We start from the raw sequence: 19,606 nt of genomic DNA on the forward strand, positions 1-19,606 counted from the left end.
ACCAAGTGGAGAAATCTGTCAACGGGTAAGATAATCCCACTTGTTTCCAATGCAAATCAATTTGCATCAAGAATCTTTCTGCACTTGAGTGCCACACTCGAATCAAGTATGACAGGAGTGACGTGATCTGCCTTTTCCCACGATTCATGAGGAGCCTTCTATTTTGAAGACCATCATGACAAAAAAAGGGAAGCTGAATGCAGAGTGTTATCTTGTCTCTATAGGCAGATTTATTCAGTTTTTCAGAAAGGTACTGAAAGTGAGACACTTTTTGGTAGTGAGTGTCTTTTTGCTCCTGCCATATAAGACCATGTGTTCGAGCTGTCCCTGTTTGCCCTGTCTGCTGTGTCTTTGCCCAAAGTGTGTTCTGGCTAAAGTGCAGCAGAGATCTGGGCCGCTCTCTGCCAACAGTGGCTTTGCTTTGTCACACGGGAACATTTCACCAGAAAGTATTGAAGCCCTATCGATTGTTTCACCCCCCCATCCTCTGTCCTCACATCCCACCACAACACCAGGGAGTGACTGTAGCATGAAGGGATGAGAGAAGGGAGGAGGGCTGTATGGAAAAAAAAGGGGAAGGGGAAGGGGAAGGGGGGGTGTGAGATAGCAGCATGAGAAAGCAGCTTTTGAAATATCCCCACACTCCACCGCCACCGCCACGGAGCGCCTTTCTCCTCGAGAGCGGCTGAAATCGGAGCTCTTTGTGAAAACGCCATAAGAGCATTTCGGGTTCATACGATGAGCTGTGGCGCACAAAGCAAAAGGGGGAGGGAGGGATGAAAGGCAAGAAGAAAGAGGAGGAGGAGAAGGGAAAGGAGAGATAGATATGGGATGAAAGGTGGAATAGGTGGCACAGAGAGGTGAGAAAATATAGCTGTTTCCCATATTTTTTACCTCTCTTTATAGTATTTCCCTAATCCCCAAGAGAGAGAATGCAGCACTTCCCCTTTGAAGGATTAAAAAAGACTATTCCTCAGCTTGCAACAATTGGCATTGTTCAGTGAAGAAAACTGGGCCTGGCTGCAGAGGAGGGCTGAGATAAAGAGTGCAAATACAGTTGAGCACTAGGATTAGACTGACGTATTGTTTTACTGAGGGGTCGATGTCAGCGTCTTAACAAAATCAGAAATCATCCACCTCTCATATAATGGAAAAGCCTCCCTGATTGTTGTAATGGAATACATTTCTGCAATAATCAGTTTTGTATGAGACATCTGAGCAGAGAAATCACTCCAGGGCCAACTTGGAGGATTCTACCAACAGCTGTCAGTTCATAAAATCCGTCTTGGTCTGGCCTCAGTGGATTTAGTCACAGGATGGAAAGCAAATACATGGCCAGTTCAATTTTGGTGAACTCTGACATGAATAATTTGCATGTTGAGTAGTAGCCAGGCATCTAGACAGTACTGATCTTTGAGACAACAGAGTCTAGTGTTCATCATGTACTTTAATTTACTCTCCCTCTGCCGACATGTAAACTTCTCCAAAAAAAAAGGAATAGTTTGAGACAGCTGCTCTGATAGAAGTTGATGGTGTAATTCATCTTCTACATTAACTGGGTGAACTATTCGCAACCAAGCTAACAAGCTTGTGAGTGAGAGGTAGTAAACCCAGGCACAATCCAGCACGGAGGAAACAGAAAGACGCTCAGCGAGCTGTGAGCACTCCCGCCTCCCCGGCTGGCTGGCATGTTCACCAGCCAGTCTGTGAGTCATCACTATGTCACCAAGCTTCAAGAATCACATATCTTGTGCAAGCAAAGGTGCAAAGAAATATCCCAGGAGGTGTCTGTGACGATATCAGATGGCAAAAATGGTGCTAGCAACCCAAGCTAACAGTCAAGTGTGGTTTCATATGATGGGTAGGGTTGAGCAGTTGCCCCAAATCACATTTGATTGGATAAATACACAAGTTTTCTCGACCCATATTGAGCATGTGACAAGAGATAACTGAAGAATTCACAGGATTACAACTTTGAAACTGTGTTTTTCATTTTGACTTTAAGGAGCTGCTACTGTTAGGACTTCTTTTAGTCTGTCTTTCTCTGGAAAGTTTCAGTGACCCCTCAGGTCAAACTCTTCTATCAGCTGGTATTACACTGCTCACTCACCCTGGTATCGAACAGTCTTGCGTGGGACTGGGTTCCAGTTGAGACCCAGCGACTTCTCCCATCCAACCAAAAACGCCAGGAGCAAGACCTTCGTCCCACCCATGGCTCCCATGTCAGGAACTGGCGTTGAGCGATGGATCGAGGGATCAATCAGTTGATGAGAGGGACTGGAGAGAGCAGCCCGGCTCCTGGCAGCCTGCCGAGAGACAGAAAAACCAACACATCAGCTGGAAGCAGCAATTCACTTCTTTTATTGGCTTGGTTGTTTATCAGAAACAATTTTGTCACAACAGTATTTACAACTTGCACATTTTTCAAAAAGCCACACAAAACAGTTTGCACATTCCAGCTGCACTGAAAGATAAATTTCTCCCTTTGAAAACATGTACTTTAAAATGGAACATGGTCATCAAATTCCACAATAATGTAAAACGGAAATGAGTTTTTCAAATCATTAAAGCCAACAAGGACATAGCTGTAATCAGTGTATGTGCCTCTGTGTGTGCGTGTCTGCCAACAAAAACAAACCAAACAGTTTAATGACCGGAGTGTGTGTGTGTGTGTGTGTGTGTGTGTGCGTGTGTGTGTGTGGGGGGGGTTCATGCAGGAAAGTTCTACTCGTCCCTCCCTGACTCTGACCGATAATCCAGCTATCACCACTCAAAAAGCTCCGAAAGAGCTTATCACTGCACTCCTGTCAAGCCAATTCAGTGGCAGTATATTAAACTGGGGCTGAGTTATCAAAGTTAATTGGCGCTGGCAATGCATCAAATGCCAATGCGTTGGGAAATGAATGTCGAGGCAAGGACAATCCAATAGCACTGCGTTGTAAATGAATTGGTTTACCTAATGAACATGTCAAGTGTGCGGCTGCAGAACAGCATTACAGTCCAATAACAGCACAGGATGATTGACTTGTTACGGTGCCGCAGGTGAGACTGATGCCCAGGGTGAGATGAGGAATTTCACATTAAAATAACACTGACACACACACAAATGACACACTCTCAAGTCTGTTTTTGCTTGTGAGATCCTGCCAGCTCTCGAACCTTTCCATTATATTATACTGTCATTTTGTATGAACACAGTGACAGCGAGTATAAAGGCATACATTTGTTCAGCAGACTCAAATTCAAGATGAACATGTCATTTATTGAGATATAACTGTAAAATCAACCAGGAACAGCCCTGGATGAATTAATTTCTTTTTCATTAGCAGAGTGTTGAAGTGTGAAAAGAACTTTTTGAATATATATTTTTTTATATGTTGGACTGCTGTCACTGCTGCAGCCACCTGTGCTGACAAACCTCGATGATCCATGACGAGGTGCGAGCTAACGCCGCTGAGAAACAAATTACATTCCCTGCTTGTTCATCTACAAAACGACTAGTGGGTGGTCATATTTGCTAAAAAATCTAGACTCAAAAAAACATGTTCTCACTTACCTCTAGATACCATTTGGTTTTATTTGTCTCTGGGATTTCTGCTGCTATGCTCCGCGGCTACACGTGTCATTGCACTGCATCTTAAGGTAAAAGTCTTAGCAGCTATCATAATGACCAAACTCAAAGGTGGGGTGAAAAGCCTGCCATCATAACCTCCTTATGGCTGCATGCCTGATTTCTGTGTCTTTAGCCAATCACTGCATTTAGTGGGTGTGATTGTCTCATTTTTGAAAGGTTAAAAAATTGTAAGAAGCGGCTCTGCCTGATTACACTACTGGAAATTGGTTTCAGACACTTACATAATCTGAAAAGCACTTTATTTGACTCATAAAAATGTAAGGATGATAGACAAAACCTTCTGCCCACAGTTTTCATATTGGGACCTTTTTTCAGTAAAAAGTAGTTCCAATGAAAGCTCTTCACAGTATGGTTTTCAGATGTTCCATAGTAACTGGGACACTGTCTGGAACAGAGATGACACTGTTACATTTAAATGTCATTTTCAAAGGCTGCGAGTGCTGAAAAAAAAAAAAAAATCTATTCACTTCTATTGTATTCAACTGGCAGCAGAAATCTCAGAGGGTGGGTGGGTATGTCAGAACCTCAGCGCATGAAAATCTCTGCATGGCTAGATATCGCTGAGAGTGATGAAATGGTGTTTTTTTTAATAAAGTAATTTAGGTGAACTGACCCCGACAACGACTGCATCTCCAACTCACTAACCGCAATCTAAACCAAGACTAATAAACCTAATATTCAACCAATTACTGAACTTTAACCTAACCACTGCAGATGTAAGGAATGCTGGATCTTTTTTTATGTTTGTTCCTCATAGGAATTAAAATACAAAGATGTGCGCACACACACACACACACACACACACACACACACACACAAATGCACGCGCATCGTCTGTAAGCTTTCCCCTCTGCACCTGCTGCTGCATATCAGCGAGTGAAATGGCGCCTTTGATGATGCATGCTCATTGGAGAAGGCAATCCATCGACTTTTAAACAGGCACAAAATGTCAAACTGTATTTACTTTAACCCAGCACAAAGACAGAAAATACCTCTGTATATGTAGCACGTTTTCTGTCACCTCCTCCCTCTCCCTCATTCCATCCCACATGTGAATATTAAATTCCAGTGATGGAAAAGAAGCATTTGGTCTATTTGGTAGATTGGCAGGGGAGGTAATTGAGATTTGGAGATGTGTGTGTGTTTGTGTGCCCACGTCCAACCAACATGACTGTTATTGATTAGACTCTTGCGAGGAAAATAAGAAGAGGCTGAAAGAAGAAAAAAAAAAAAAAAAATCAAACACTGCCCCCCCACCCCCACGGCACTCCCCTGCCACCCTCCACCCCAGATCAGATCATGGCGACGTGCTGTTAAATGAGCGTGGTTAAATGCTGGGTTTGGGTGAAAGCTCTTCAAGCCTTGCAGTGCCGACTACCAGCTTTATTGGATCGATGCTGGAGGCCTCACCGGCCAACGCTTGAGTGAGCCGAGATTGAGATTGAGAAGGAGTGAGGGAGGGAGCGAGGGATGAAGGGCTGAAAGGACGAGAGAAATGGAGGGAGAGTTATGGAGCAAGAAAAAACACATCTGGAGACGTTGCAGGAGGCTGGCAATTTTTCTTTTTCTCTTTTTTTTTTTTCCCTCCCCTCAGCATCCACTCTTCCATCTCTGTGCCGAGAGGTAACGAAGTGAAGTGGGCATCCTGAAGGCCGGATTAAGTGAAGAGTCAGTGTGTAAACATTAAAGAGGAAGATGAGGAGGAAGAGGATGGTGGAGGAGATGGCAAGTCAAGGCTTCTGCATGAAAAAAGCTTCAAAATCTTCCCTGTACACCTTGCTCTCACTTATACCTCCTCTTCTCCTGTTCGCTGCCTCTTTTCTTTCATCCAGTCTCCCCCTCTCTCTCCTCCTCTCTGTCAGGCTAACAGCATCACAGTTTGTCACTGATAATATTGGCAAAGCGTAACAGTAAATGTTGATTTTCAAATCTAGGAAGCAGCGGTTTATAAAGTCCTAGTGAAATCTCATCAATACGTTTTTTTGTCTGTCCGTTTCACCCAGTGCATGCTGGGACATACTGCAACCCTCCTTTGACAAGAACGGGAAAAAACTGGTTGGGATAAGGTGAGACAAGGGACCATAACCCGCAAGGTGAGGGAGGGTAGACTGCTTAGCTTGTGTCTTGTACTGTAACGATGGATTTATACCTAAAGAAAGGAGTTAACAGTACTGCCTTTATAGATATGTAGCTTCCATCAGATTGCACCTGCTGATAGCATCACTATAACATCAAATGGATGTGTTGCACGGGATCTTTGATATAAATTACTTTCCAATTTCTGTATCACTGCTGTATTATCACAGAAATCTTTAATGAGTGTGTGTCTGTCAGACGATAAAAGAGCAACTCTGTTTGGAATGCCCGGCTGAGGAAATATTAGATAATGAATGAAGAACAGCTCAATGCCATCATAGCAAAAAACAACAAACGTGATTTCACATGATAAATTCCTGTTGAAATGTATCCATTATCAGAAAAAACTCCTAAAACAATACTGTTAAACCCACTGTGTCATTTATAAGCAGTGTCATTCATGAGTATGTATTCATCAGTGTGTAATTACCTGAAAAAAAGAATTGTTTTGTCTTCATAACCTCAGAATGAGCTCTTTATATCCACAGAGGAGCAGGTCCTCTCTCACTGAGTCTGCCATGCTGCACTGCCATGGTTCTACAATAGCCCTGAATGGACAAACCAAACACTGGATCTAGAGAGTGCCTCTTATGTTTTTCATGAATTCATGGCCACCATGGGTTCTTCTACACGCTTGGGGAGGGAAGGGTTCAGTGAGGGGTATTCAATGAGCTGTAATTTGCAACCTTACTGCTAGATGCCACTAAATCCCACACACTACACCTGACCGTAAACATACCAACAGATTACTGGTGTCAGACTATTGGGATTTCAGAATAATGTGCCGTCGGAACAATGCACAGCCCCCCGGGTTAACTCGCTCACAGTGGTGCTAGCTTTGAGAGTAGGTAGCTGTACAAGTCATTTAAAAACAGCAAACGCAAACATCGTCTTTGGTTCACTTTGACTCGTTTAGCTGCTTTAATAGCACAGAGCAGAGGGATCCCACGGAGTGCCAATTTAAAAAAATTGAGCCATTCACCACAGAGCAAGAACAATCAACTAAGAACAGATTAGCCACAATAACTGTAATATTGTTTCCTACTCACTGTCGTTGACGACTTCTCTTCACTTGACACCACTCTGCTGCTAAAATTGCAGTCTGAATCTTCAAACCACATCTGCCCGGAACTTTATGAACGCCGGGGGAGGCAGCTGAAGTCAGTCTATGATACATTTCTCTTTTTCTTTCTATCAAGCCGACTCTTATGATCCCTCGCTTTGTCATAAGAAGCGAGATTCAGCCTCGCTCTCCCCTGGTGACCAAATTAACTCACTTGCTCTGTCTCTCACCATGGCCTCTTTAAGGTCCTGCGGTGTCACATAACTCTGCAGGCGGCATCAAATCATCTTTTAGCTGCTGGTGTTGTTGTTGAGCCTGGTTTAGCTAATGAGCTGAGACACGGCAGCCTAATAATATCAGTCAGCACTCCACAATGGAGAGCTCATTAAAACATACAGAGAAATAGGCCACATGTTCTGATTAGGTTGCGGAGCTCCTGCGTGTGTTTTGGCTGTGCTTGTTGATTTGAATGCGCATGTGTGTGTGTGTGTTTTTTTTTTTTTTGCCTGAATCTGGGCTTGTGTGTATTCAGCGTGTGTTTCTTGTCAGAGTGTATCTGGATGTAAGACGAGTCCCTGTAGGGAGCAGCAAAGCAGGGTCGTTTCTTCGAAGTGAGCGGATGTCGGGGAAAAAAGGGAGGAGAGCGTTTTCAGGCCCCATCCGCCTGTCCTCTTTTCCTCGCTGCTGTATGTCTGTGTTTTCCGTTGTCCTCTTCCTGCCCTTCATTTTCCCCACCTCTCCTTTCCTGGCAGCCTCTTCCTACCCTTCCTCACGTATTACTACACGCACGCACGCACACACACACACACACACACACACACACACACGCACACACACACACTGACCTCTGGTGCAGTCCCAGCTGATTGCTAGTCCTTCCAGGCATTGTTTGACTTTTAACCCTGACCTCTGACCCTTTTGTGGGTTACAGAGGGCCAGGGCACATCGCCCACTGCCCGACACTCCGACTATCACACTGGGACAGACTTAATGTCCATTAACCCGTAACTGCCCCTATACACACACAGACACACACACTTACGGACGGATGGACTAAAGGACAGCTCCCACCCTTCATCTCCCCTCTCGCCTCCCTGCAAAACAAACACAGCAGCTACCGTCAGCTCTCTTCCTTCCTTCCTTCCTGCAACCCCGTCCCCTCCCTTTTCCCTCCACCTTTCAGTGCTCCGGGGGCGTTAAAAACCACACACAAATACGCACGAGCGCAATCTCTGACACACACAAAAGCTGTTTCACCTAAATAGAACAAACTGGATCAAACGATTTCACACCTCGTGGACGGAGGGATGAGAGCGGCTGCAGGACATTTATGCCACGTTCCCCTCACTTTGAATTCTGCATAGCGGGATGCTGGAGCAGCACCGCTTAAATGGTTTGACATGTATGGGTTTCTGACGCTGCCAGCTTTCAACATTGGATCGTTTGGAAAAATAAAAAAAAGGCCTGTCCTGACAAACTAGGGAAAAGTGTCTGAAATAGCAATGAGAGCATTATGGGGAAGCTGAAAGTCAGCAGTGCATTGAAACCAAGACTGATGACACTCTAGAACAGGTTATTAACAGGGTGGCACGGTGGCACAGTGACAACACTGTCGCCTCACAGCAAGAATCTCGCTGCGGGCACTGGGTGTGTCCTCCACCATGCTTCGGTGCCTGCTGCTCGAGGAGGGCCTTTCTGTGTGGAGTTTGCATGTTCTCCCCGTGTTCACCTGGGGTATCCTCCGTAAAACATACCCCCACTAAAAACATGCAAGAAGATCACCACCAATGGTGACATAACGCAATTGGGTCCCCGGGCGCCGCTTGGATGGCAGCCCACCGCTCCTGGTCTGCCGTGGAGGAAGGACGACCAGGATGGGAGAAATGCGGAGGACCTTCGTGTGCAGTGTCCAGTGCATGTTGTGTGATAATAAAGGGGAATGTCTCCCCCTGATTCTCTCTAATGGAATAATAACACTTGCTCTTAAAATGTCTCTACAACTACAGGAGAGATGTGTGTTGAAATGCCTCAACAACTGATGGATGGACTGCTATGAAATTTGTTACATTCATACATACCCCACATGATAAACTGTGATCATTTTGGTGATCCACTGACTTTTCGAGTGCCATCATCAGGTCAAAGGTTTAGTTGGTTTATAACCAATATCCCTACAAAACTAATGACATTCTCATCAGCCTCAGCTGTACTAGTGTTTGGTGCTAAGTAGCAAACACTAGCATGGTAACACACTACACTAAGATGGTGAACACGGTGAACATTATACCTGCTAAACTTGGCATGTTAGCATGTGATGGTAGCATTTAGCTCAAAGCACAGCTGTGCAGTACAGCTTCAAAGAGCTGCTGGCATGGCTTGAGGCTCCTGCTTTCAAAGCAAGTGAGAAAATCTGCCAGTGTTAAAGATGATTTGAACTTGGTTCCCATACAACCCGTCAACTTGTTTCAAGAACTTTCTGGACACCAGTGTCAGTATCGTGAAACAACACAGAATAAAGCAGCACATAGCACCCAGAATACAGAAATGACACTACGTGAAAAATGTCAGTTCTTAATGGAAGCAAGTTCAAATGATCTCACTGCACTGACACATATTTCAGTTGTTTTGAAGACAAAACAATAGACAAAATGACTTGATGGCTTGCTGGTATTTTACTACCTGTGACCACAGACAGATCTCCATCACACAGGCAGTGGATGTCACTGAAAAAGAAAAATGTGGGTCCCATAAGCGGAACGGTTTGATGGGTGGCACAGTTCAGCTTTTTGAACTTTACTTTCAGAGAGAGCACTCAAAGATAAATTGTTCAAAACATAATCTTTTTCCACACAGAAAGACTCATTGCCGAATGATAATTTACGACCTGAGTTCAGCTACTTTCATTTTTGTAATTCAAATGTATTCAGGGGTTCAAACATGTTATCAGGGAGTGTGTGAACCCACCAGTTAGCCTTGGGAGAAAATTTCACCAATTTAGATGAATTTTTACAGTTGCAACGTTTTGATCAGAGATCAGCCCTTCAAAAACATGACACCTCTTAAAAAAAGTTTTATTTTTTGTGATTTGGATCTGAGCTCACACGCTGCATGTCGCTCTGCAAGACAGCTTTAGTTAAATGCCTTGAATATGAATGTAAAAATATACAATGGCTCCAGTCGCGGTGATGCATCAAAGACGAGATTTCAAGGTTCTGGGTTCAAGTCCAGAGCAAAATGGCTATGAAATTGGAGTGAAAAAATATCATGTTACAGCGCTCCCTGCAAAATTGATGACTTGTGGGATGTGAGGGAAGTCAACATGGACTTGAACATTTTCTTGCTATTTCTTGTCACTTATTCATACAGTGCTGCAGAGCCACACGTGCAACAGGGCTGAAAAAACACAGCTCCACAGTGAAGTGAGGAGCTTTTCCCTATACAGTCACAAGACAGATGAAGGCAACAGAGCTGATGCACTGCTTTTATTCAGAGTCTGGAGCTAATGGAGCAGACATGGACACTCCATTGACACTGAAACACACACACACCCACACGCACACACCCACACGCTGCAAACTCAGCGTCTGAAAGTCTTAGTAAAAAGACACAGGTGTACGCTTAGAGCAGGTAGAGTGTGTGTTTGTTTATGAGAAGCTGCATGGTTTGAATGGTCTCAAGCATGAGTGAGTGTGCGTCTCAGTGACAGCATTAACTAGCATATCTGTGAATATAGGTGTGAAACACTATGCTGACCAGCTCGCATTGAAGAGCTGCGTGTTTATGGTGATGTGTGTGTGGGTGATGTGCTGGCAGATTGTGTTCATGTTGAGCTGGCACAGATGAAAGACTGATAATCAAAGAGGGGTTTGATCCGCTGCATGCAGTCTGTGAGTGTGTGTGTGTGAATACAGAAGATGAATGTGAAAGATTTGTGATCATGCTTGCTGGAGAATCCTTCTGAAACATCATGTTAACATATTCTGAGAACTGTTTGAAATCCCCCTTTAAAACTCTTCCCATCAATATGTAAGCCGCCCATTGATTTTCATGCACCTGAGCACATGATTTCCCATATTTGCACACAATTAATGATTTGCTAACCAGTGGCAAGGCATCAAGCAATTCAACTGCATCAAGTTAATGTCATTGACTCTCCTTTCACATTGTGATTGGAATTCACTTCTCATCCTAATTACCTCAAACTGAAGCGGAACTGAGCACCACATTTGACTTTTAACAACCTATTTCCACTTGATGGAAACGTCAAAAAAGAAAAAAAAAACTCCCATGAGGGCTTGCAGTGAAACATCTTAGCCTCCCTGCTGCCTCCCCCTAGCACCCCGCTCCCTTTCATGTGTCTCCCCTGGGAGATTCTGCAGGCCTTCAAATCCCCATCTTCTCTCCTTTCATCCCCGCTGTAACTCTTGGTTGCTTGCTCCCCTCCCCCTCCGCCTTGTCCATGTCATGGTCGGCTGGTCAGGCGTGGTGGGCTTATAATTCTTTGATCGGAGCTCTGATCTCTTCCATCAGTGCCAGGGGCTCCAGCTGATTACAGATGAAATGGATCTGATTTGGACTCTGACTGCGGGCCAAACACCTGCTCAGACCCGAAGAAGTGATAGAAGAGGAGGTGCAGGCGAGATGAAACCGGAGAGACTGACGTCCAGCTAATCGGACGGCAAGACCATCTGTGCTCTTGGTCTGTGGCAGTGAACGCACGCCTGATGGAAGCAGATTGTACTGCAAACATTTGGGGAGTGGATGTAGTATGGAAATATTTCCCACCTATTGACCTCACAGCTTCTGTCCATAATTTGATTGATGTGACTATTTGCGATGCAGAAACCAGGAAATTTGACAAGTCGGTAAAACCTCTGATGGGATCTTTCAGCTCACTCTTTTGGTCATGGCCGGCACCTTCAATGTTTGAAGCTCTGATGAACCCGCTGTACACTACCTGTGCAGCACCAAACAGCAGACAGACAAAGTTAGTGACTAGCTGGTGAACATAGTGGAAGATCTGGTATCTCAAGATCCGTATTTCGCTCAAGAAGGTGGAAACCAAAGCCAAAAGAGAATTAATACGGACTTAACATTCATCAGGTGGGGACAAACACGTATAATGTTGTTTCTCATCTGCTGAGTGTTTAAATAGGCAACTGCCTGCTCACATGCTAGCCATGTCTGACTGAATCTATGAAATCCCTTGGCAGCCATCATCATCCACCTCAAGGAGCTGAAAAGCAAGCCCAAAGAAATTCACAAGTTTGAGTGCAGAGTCTTTTCTGTCCAAAAATGATTCTAATCACTGGTGATGACCAATCACTTCAGCAGCTCATTTCACTCGGTGTATTAGCCTCTGGCTAAAGGTGCTAATCAGTAAAATGAACAGACCTGGTAATGTGCTACTAATAGCACTCTTGCTTCAGAAACTTTGCACCGCGAATAAACATCAGATTAATTATGTTATAAAAGTTTTAAATATGATAATATTGGCAAATTTATCTTGATAAATGCAATGATAAAAACAGCTGAGCGAATCAAAGTTTTGTATGTGAGATAAAGAAAGGGGTTGTCATCTTCCAGAGCCACAAAAATACTTGGATGAGATTCATTCAAAATTTGTTAACTGTTTTTTGCTTTCTGGTCGACTGAATATGACGTTGATTAGATATCATTAGATGACAGGACAGTCACTACTACTGACTGGCTAGGACAAATAACTCTGAAAGCACAGTAAAATAACCTGTAAACTGTTAACATGGACATGAAAATGTGAATTCAGTCTGTTTATCAAGCTAATTATTAACTGCAATAAGAATATGTTTACATCAGTGAAAGATTGACAGTGGAGCTACATTAACCAATTTTCTCTTAATCCTTTAACCTGATTGTGGAAACCTGTTTTTGGTTACCTGACATTTCAGAAATAAGATTACTTCAGAAAGGCAACAGTAACCAGGTTACTCCTGTGCGAGCAGACACTCTGTCTGTGTTTTCCTCTCTGTCTCCATCTCAGGACTCCTCTCTTTTTTCTCTGATTGACCTTGTGTTGCCAGTGCAGTGTATGTTGTTTCTGATGAACACAAAAGTGCAGCGAAAAATGGTAAAACCCACATCCCTTCTACCCTGCTGCAAAGTACGTATCATCAATACACATACATACTATAAGTGTGTGTGTGTGCTGGCTCATCATCACCATGCAGTCACAGGTCGATCAGCCTTGCTTAAGGCAATGGACTGGCTTATGAACAGCAGCCTAACACACACACATGGACACACACATTCATTCAGACTAACAGTGGTTTGTGGTGCACATTCACACACTGAATATAAATGCTACCACATACACACACATGCATGCATGCATTCATGCACGCATATTTATGTGGACCATAAATGAACATATACTGTGCACAAAACATAACAGCTATGCTTTAGCACATGTCATATGAACAGCTGCAGATGCACATACGCATCTCGCAGCCTGCGCCTCACACACCAGTGCACTAATAAAATCACTCCAGCAAATATGCTCTTTTCCCCCACCAGCCACACTGAGACAAACAAAAAAGCTGACAAACTTTCTCTGTTGTATTTCAAAGCTCATTAAAAAGTATTCACTGCTGTACGATTTAGCGCTGTAATCAGCTCTGAATAATAGAAATGGTCGTATTGACGCCTGCGGGCACCCGACGTACTGTCTCATTTTGGAACAACAACCGCTGGGCGTGCGAATGCAAAACGCTATGACACACACACACGCCCACGCACACACTATCTCCCTCTTGCTTTGGTTTCTCTCTTTGGCTGCCTGTCTCTGAAACACTAACAGTGGATTCTGGCTCGGGGAGGCCGCCTACTATGCTCCTAGGGGGGCTAATTGTCCGGTGGTGCTCTTTCGGTATCCCTCCCACTCTCTCTGTCCTCTCCCCTCTCCTCAGCTCTGGTCTTTGAGCGTTTCTTTCGAGAAGAGTTCAGGAGTTCACGCAGAGCTCAGGGCTCAGGAACGCAGTGAGGTGCCACAGGGCAGAAAGGTTACACCTAGCTGGACTCCTATAGGAACAGCCTACACACCTCAGTGGCAGGCAGGTGGGGAGGGAGGGAAGGATACACTGACAGAGAGATGAATAGAATGACAGCCAAGAGAAGAAAAACAGGACTGAAAGGGAGTGACATGAGTGACTGTAGTGTAAATGTTGAGGGTGAGAGAGTCTTTCTGGGCTCAGGCTTTCATTGTAAAGTTCCTATTTATTTTTACTGCTTTCAGGAGCATTGCAGTAGTTGGAAGCTATTTTCGAGTCACACGTTCCATATACCGCCCAATCATATATGGTCTCTAACACGAGATAGCCCATATAAACACTCATTCTGCATGCATCTACATTGAGCACTGTAATCTTGCTGCGACACCACTCCCTGCTTTCAGCACATTTAACTCCTTCTACCTCTCCTGCCGCCTCCTGTATTAGCATTTAGATTTAGCTGAATTTAGAATGTTTCTCTCAATATGTATTCATGTTCATTAGATCTTGTGTATCTCAGGCTCGGCTGTGGGATTTGTGAGCTCAGGTTGGTCTGCGTCAAGCTCGCTCGGAATATCGCACGAGCGGAGCCACATCCCCAAGCCAAAATGTTCTGATTATTGTTGAAGTAAATGGTAAATGACATTGTTAATGTAATAGTTCAGCATGTGCGCCGGAACCTATTTACATAGTTTACAGACTTTGTGCTAATACAATAGGTGTGTGTAGACACAGGTTTCCTGTGCAATGACTCATCTGGACATTTCAGATGACTTCACTTCTGGATTTATCTTCAAGTTAAATGGTTTGGATGACTGTGGCTGGCTTGCAAGCCCTAAAAAATAAAGCAGTGTCAACTTGCTATGCTAGTAGTATGTTTACTGCCTGTGACACTTTCCCTTGACGCAAAGACTACTAACAATGAAAATGCCCTTGAGCAAGGCACTTCAGCCAGCTAGATTCAATGTGCTCAGTGACTTAGAGAAGTCTGGATACAATGAAAGACTTGAGTGTCTACTACTGGGCAGTTCCCAGTGGCCAAAATTAGCAGACTGTGGTTGTACTGGGCAGTTCCCAGGAATGAATGTGCATTACTGTAAAAAATGCACAGCAGGACATTTCTGAAGAAGCATGTGCATACTCAGCAGAAGTAAATCCTTCCCTGGATGAATAAATGTATAAAAAAAAAGAATCTGCCTACGACAGCTATCGGATCAGTTAGCGAAATCAACGGTCATCAGCTAAAAATGCACCTGGCAGACATACAGCGCAGACAGACGTTTGCTGAAGAGTACAGAGGAGTGACTAGAGAGGACTCGATGCTCTAACTCCGGCTCTATGAGAGCCTGATTGGGCCCATTAGGAGGTAAAGGCGATACGCAAACCGCGGGCAGAGCTCCTCCAGCCCGGTTCTACATTAACCACTGCCTGCTCTCTACTTTGTTGAACACACAGGCTGATCAATAGCAATGAGGAGGGAGGAGAGGAGGGCAGGAGGTGGTGAGGCGAACAGGAGAGAAAAGAGGTCCAGGTTTACGGGAAGATAAGATGGGATCGATAGAGAGACAAGGACTGCTGCTGCGTGGAGAGAGAGGACAGAGGAATGCGAGATGCGGCAGGTTCACACTCGTTCACCTCATCAAACCAGATGGAGGCAAACCTGTGCGTGTGTGTGTGTGCCAGGACGCTTGGGCAAGCATCATCTCTGGCTTGTACAAGTGTGTGTCTATATACTTAATTATTGGCTGCAGAAGCTTCTTGCATGTTTACTGCTACAAAGTAATACATGAATATTTAAGGGCTGACCCTAAAAGCATTTCAACATAATACACATTACAAAAAATTGTAGAAAAACATGTCATGCTCACCAATCTGCTGCTCTGGTTTTTTTTTTTTTTAAAGAATTGCTCCTCTCAGTCACTCAATAATTTCAATCTCTTCTACTTTACCAGGTGTTGTTTTTGTCTGGAATAATGCTTCTGCTAGAGAAACTCTAAAAGCCTACACGGACAGAGCAGGATCATGCCCTCGTTGCCTGCTGCTGGAAGGCTTTTAATGTGAAATATTGCTACCGGAAGTGTTAAATATCGTTAGACGGTAGCTAAACGGTGGCAAAAAACACAAACAAACACAATTGGAATGAATTAATGAGTAATTATGTTAAAGGAATCGCTGACTGGGTGCAGTGACATCCTCAGTGAAACTCAACACTTCCTGCAGAACATTAAAAGCCTACCAGTAAAATGCTTAATGGTAGTGTTTCATGACAGTAGCTCAACAGTGTTCCAGGAAACCTGGAAGTGATACACTGTATGTACAAGAAATATACTAGAAGATTAGAAATAAAGGCCTGCATTAACTAATTGTTTCAAATAAAGGCCTGCTGCTCTTTGTTTGAGTATTCATGGCACTAGCTTGTTTTGTATATCATAGAGAGTAGTGTGCATAGACACAGCAGCTCTTGCATTGTGATTGGGTGTGTATGGGGGCAAGCATGTAAGTGCACTGCATTCACGTGTGCTGACAGCTGACATCTGTCAAGCTGTTTTGATGTACATAACCTCCACCTCCATCTTTCTCGCCTTTTCCTCTCCTTCCCCTTCATCCCTCTATCGCTCTCTCCATCTCTCTCCTCTCACTGTCATGTCCCCCTTGCGTCCCCTTTCTCCCTTCCTCCCCCCCTCTCCTCCCCGAGCTCTTGGTGTCTGCAATGGCACCCTGTCACAGAAAGCTATTTATGATCGGCACCCAATATCCTCACAGAGATAAAGACACACTGTGAGAGACCCATAGAGAGACAGAGAGAGAGAGAGAGAGAGATCAGAATTATTTGAGAGGATGAGAGATAAGTGCATTGTGACAGTGAGAGAGAGAGAAACACACACACACACACACACACACACACACACACACACACACTTGCAGAAAAAATATGGATTGAGGAACATAGCAATGTTGCCCGAGGCTGTTTTTTCACGCCTTGTGTTTATGTGTGTGAATGTGTGTGTGTGCGCGGCTCGGTCGTTGTTGTTGTCACGGTATGTGTGTGTTTGTGTGTGTGTGTGTGGGAGTGTTTAAGTGCGTCCCTCTTCTATGTGTCTGTGTATTCTGTGGGCGGAAGTTGGGATACAAATGACTTTTTTTTTTTTTTAAATCTCAGGCAACTTAATGAAGTCTGCCGGAGCTCCCAATTGCTCAATCAAACAGACGATTGACCGTAAATGAGAGAGAGCCCTTCATCACATACTTTAAAGTAGAGATGGCCCCCACTACCTTACACGCTCTCATACATACATATAGTGTCCTACTATGGCAAGGGCATGGGTTTGGTTTCAGAAGAAAAGGGAGCACAATGGAGTGTTGATTTACATTACAAGCCCTGATTCTATGAGGAGGAGCCATCTAATAGGTGGGGTCGTGAAAATTGGTTATTGTGCTTTCGGTGGTTGGTAATCCAAGGAAAAAAAATGCTTTTATCAACTTCTCTCATCTGAATTCAGAGAGATTTTAGCGAGTGAATCAAACTAAAACTGAAAAAGTGGAAATTACAGCCTTGTGCATTTAGACTAAAACTTTTGATTCTGATGGAAATGATGATGAAGTGTTCAAATCACAAATCAGAGAATTCATTTTCAGTAAACCTCAGCTTATTATTCTGCGCACGGTCCGTCAGAATCACTTAACTCGTAGCGGTGCTGCAATCCCTACATTTCTCTTTCCCCCGTCTCTTTCTTTCGTCCTAGTTTTCCACTTTTGCACTCCGGGTGAAATATGGCCGCCTCACTTTCACTCACACATACACAAACAGGAAAGGGTGTGAGAGCCCCACACATGCACACACTCTCACACAACCCATAACCTCAGCCTCTTTCTTAACAAAATGTTCTGAAATCCAATATCCTACCCAAATTCAAGCCTGTCGCTCTCCCTCCCTTTTCTTTCTGTTTGCTGTTTCTTATCTCCCAGCCCTTGCATCTCTGTCCTCTTTCTCTTTGTCTTGTTTCAGAATAATTTCTTTCCGGGAGTACCTGAAAATGGCTGTAATTTCCACGTCCTACTTTGACAACTGCTACTCTCCTCCCTCTTGCATGATTTTCCTTTCCCTCCTCATATTCACTTTCTTATTTCTTTTGATTTTCCACTCATTTTACATGCCCCCCCCCATCCCTCCTCCTTTCTTTCCTCTGTCTTCCTCTCATTTACTCTGCTAGTTGTACTGTTTGCTGAGGAAGGTTTCAGAGGAGGTAGAAAAGATGCTGCTGTTTTTCTTCTCCACCCTTTGTTCTGTTTTTACTTTCGTACTTGTTTTTCTTCTCCTCCCTCGTGCGTCTGTGTGCTTTCTTCTTAATCTCCTTCAGTTTTTTTTTGCCCTTCTTCTTTGTGAATGTTGAATAGAGACACTCGACTCAGATGAAGGTCACATTGGCCTTAAGGAGAAAAAGAGAAGAAGAAGAGAGGGGTAATGAGTGACAGGGACACAAGTTTGTGTGTTTGTGTGTGCGCGCACATATGCATGCTCATGTGAGATTGGTAAAACTGCTTTAATTATTTTAATGTCTCTCTCAGAGAAAACCTGGCATTCAGTCTGCACACACACATAAGTAGCCTACACGTAAACACACAAGCAAACAACTGTGCTACACAGATGTACACAGACAGATAGATACACAGTGGAAATCATCTGTGGTTTACAGCAAATATATATGTACTTCAAGAAACATAGGGACGGCTCACACACAGTAGATGATGTACTGTAGCCGGTGAGGTAATCACTAACATGCTAGCCAACCAGGAACGTGCTATATTCATGGAAGCAGCGGCAGCAGCTGTAGTTATTTGAATGCTACCAAATGAATTGTTTAACACTGTCAGAGCATGATATACTGTTGTGGTGTAGCAGAAGCCTATTTGTCATGGAATACACACAGTAAAGTCCACAAACGTGTTTCATGTCAGAACGATAGAGGAAACGCTGAATGAGTGAATGCGCTGCGTTACAGAAGCTGGCGGAACAAAGGCCAGCCCACATGTGATGTCATGACTTCTCTACAGCGCTCCAAGATTTTTATTTTCTGTAGACTTACTTTCCTCTGGTGTTTTGTTCTCATAGTCGTGCATCATTTCAATGCATAAAGAGTTACTAAAGAGGGAAAGAAGCTTTGGAACAATAAGCTCTAGTTAGTTCAATATACACATTTGGACTTTTGTCGCATAACTGTCTGAAGGAGTTGGTCATTTTTGGCGCAGATTATACAAAGGAGGGTTATAAAAGAAGTGAAAGATGTAACATTGAAAAAGCTGTGAGAGCATCCTCCATTTTGGAGTCTCTGGCTCTAAGTTCCCTCAAAGGTCAGCACTGTCAGGACAGCTTGTTATTGGCCAACGGCATGAATTCAGAGTTGACCAAAACTGAAACTGCGATGGAGAAAGTTTGATGGATTATTTGATTTTGCTGCAAAATTTTGCTGTTTCAATTGCTGTTCTGACCGTGTCTCGACACACACATGAAACACACACTCTGACATGCAAAGCCACACATCTGAACTCACACCTGAACCCTTGAGGCTCACATTCATCAGATCCCAGGGTTCACACTGCAGATCACATAACTAACTGCCAGGTCTCAGCCAGTGAACGTGTGGTTCACGTGTGTGTGAAGAGGCGAAGATTCATGTCAACATCGATGGCTCACTAATCACAGCGAGACTTCTGAGGACCCAGCAGATACTGTCAGTAACGTATGGGCTG

The 19,606-nt window shown here is 44.0% G+C and overlaps 1 protein-coding gene across 3 annotated transcripts in view; it reads right to left on the reverse strand.

Annotated features, from left to right (window-relative positions):
- sema4c (sema domain, immunoglobulin domain (Ig), transmembrane domain (TM) and short cytoplasmic domain, (semaphorin) 4C) overlaps positions 1-19,606 on the reverse strand; it is an 86,938-nt gene that overhangs the window by 39,701 nt on the left and 27,631 nt on the right. The window contains exons 2-3 of one of the 3 annotated variants that reach the window (XM_076730784.1): positions 18,161-18,285; positions 2,111-2,306 (exon numbers count right to left, since the gene is read on the reverse strand). In XM_076730784.1, coding sequence (XP_076586899.1) covers positions 2,111-2,222 — 112 coding nt within the window. In that variant the 5' untranslated portion in view covers positions 2,223-2,306; positions 18,161-18,285. Of the gene's footprint in view, positions 1-2,110; positions 2,307-18,152; positions 18,286-19,606 lie in introns of all 3 variants that reach the window. The other 2 variants (XM_076730785.1, XM_076730786.1) reach the window with 2 other exon arrangements.

This window comes from Chaetodon auriga, chromosome 5, assembly GCF_051107435.1.
Source record: "Chaetodon auriga isolate fChaAug3 chromosome 5, fChaAug3.hap1, whole genome shotgun sequence".
Lineage (NCBI taxonomy): Eukaryota > Metazoa > Chordata > Actinopteri > Chaetodontiformes > Chaetodontidae > Chaetodon > Chaetodon auriga.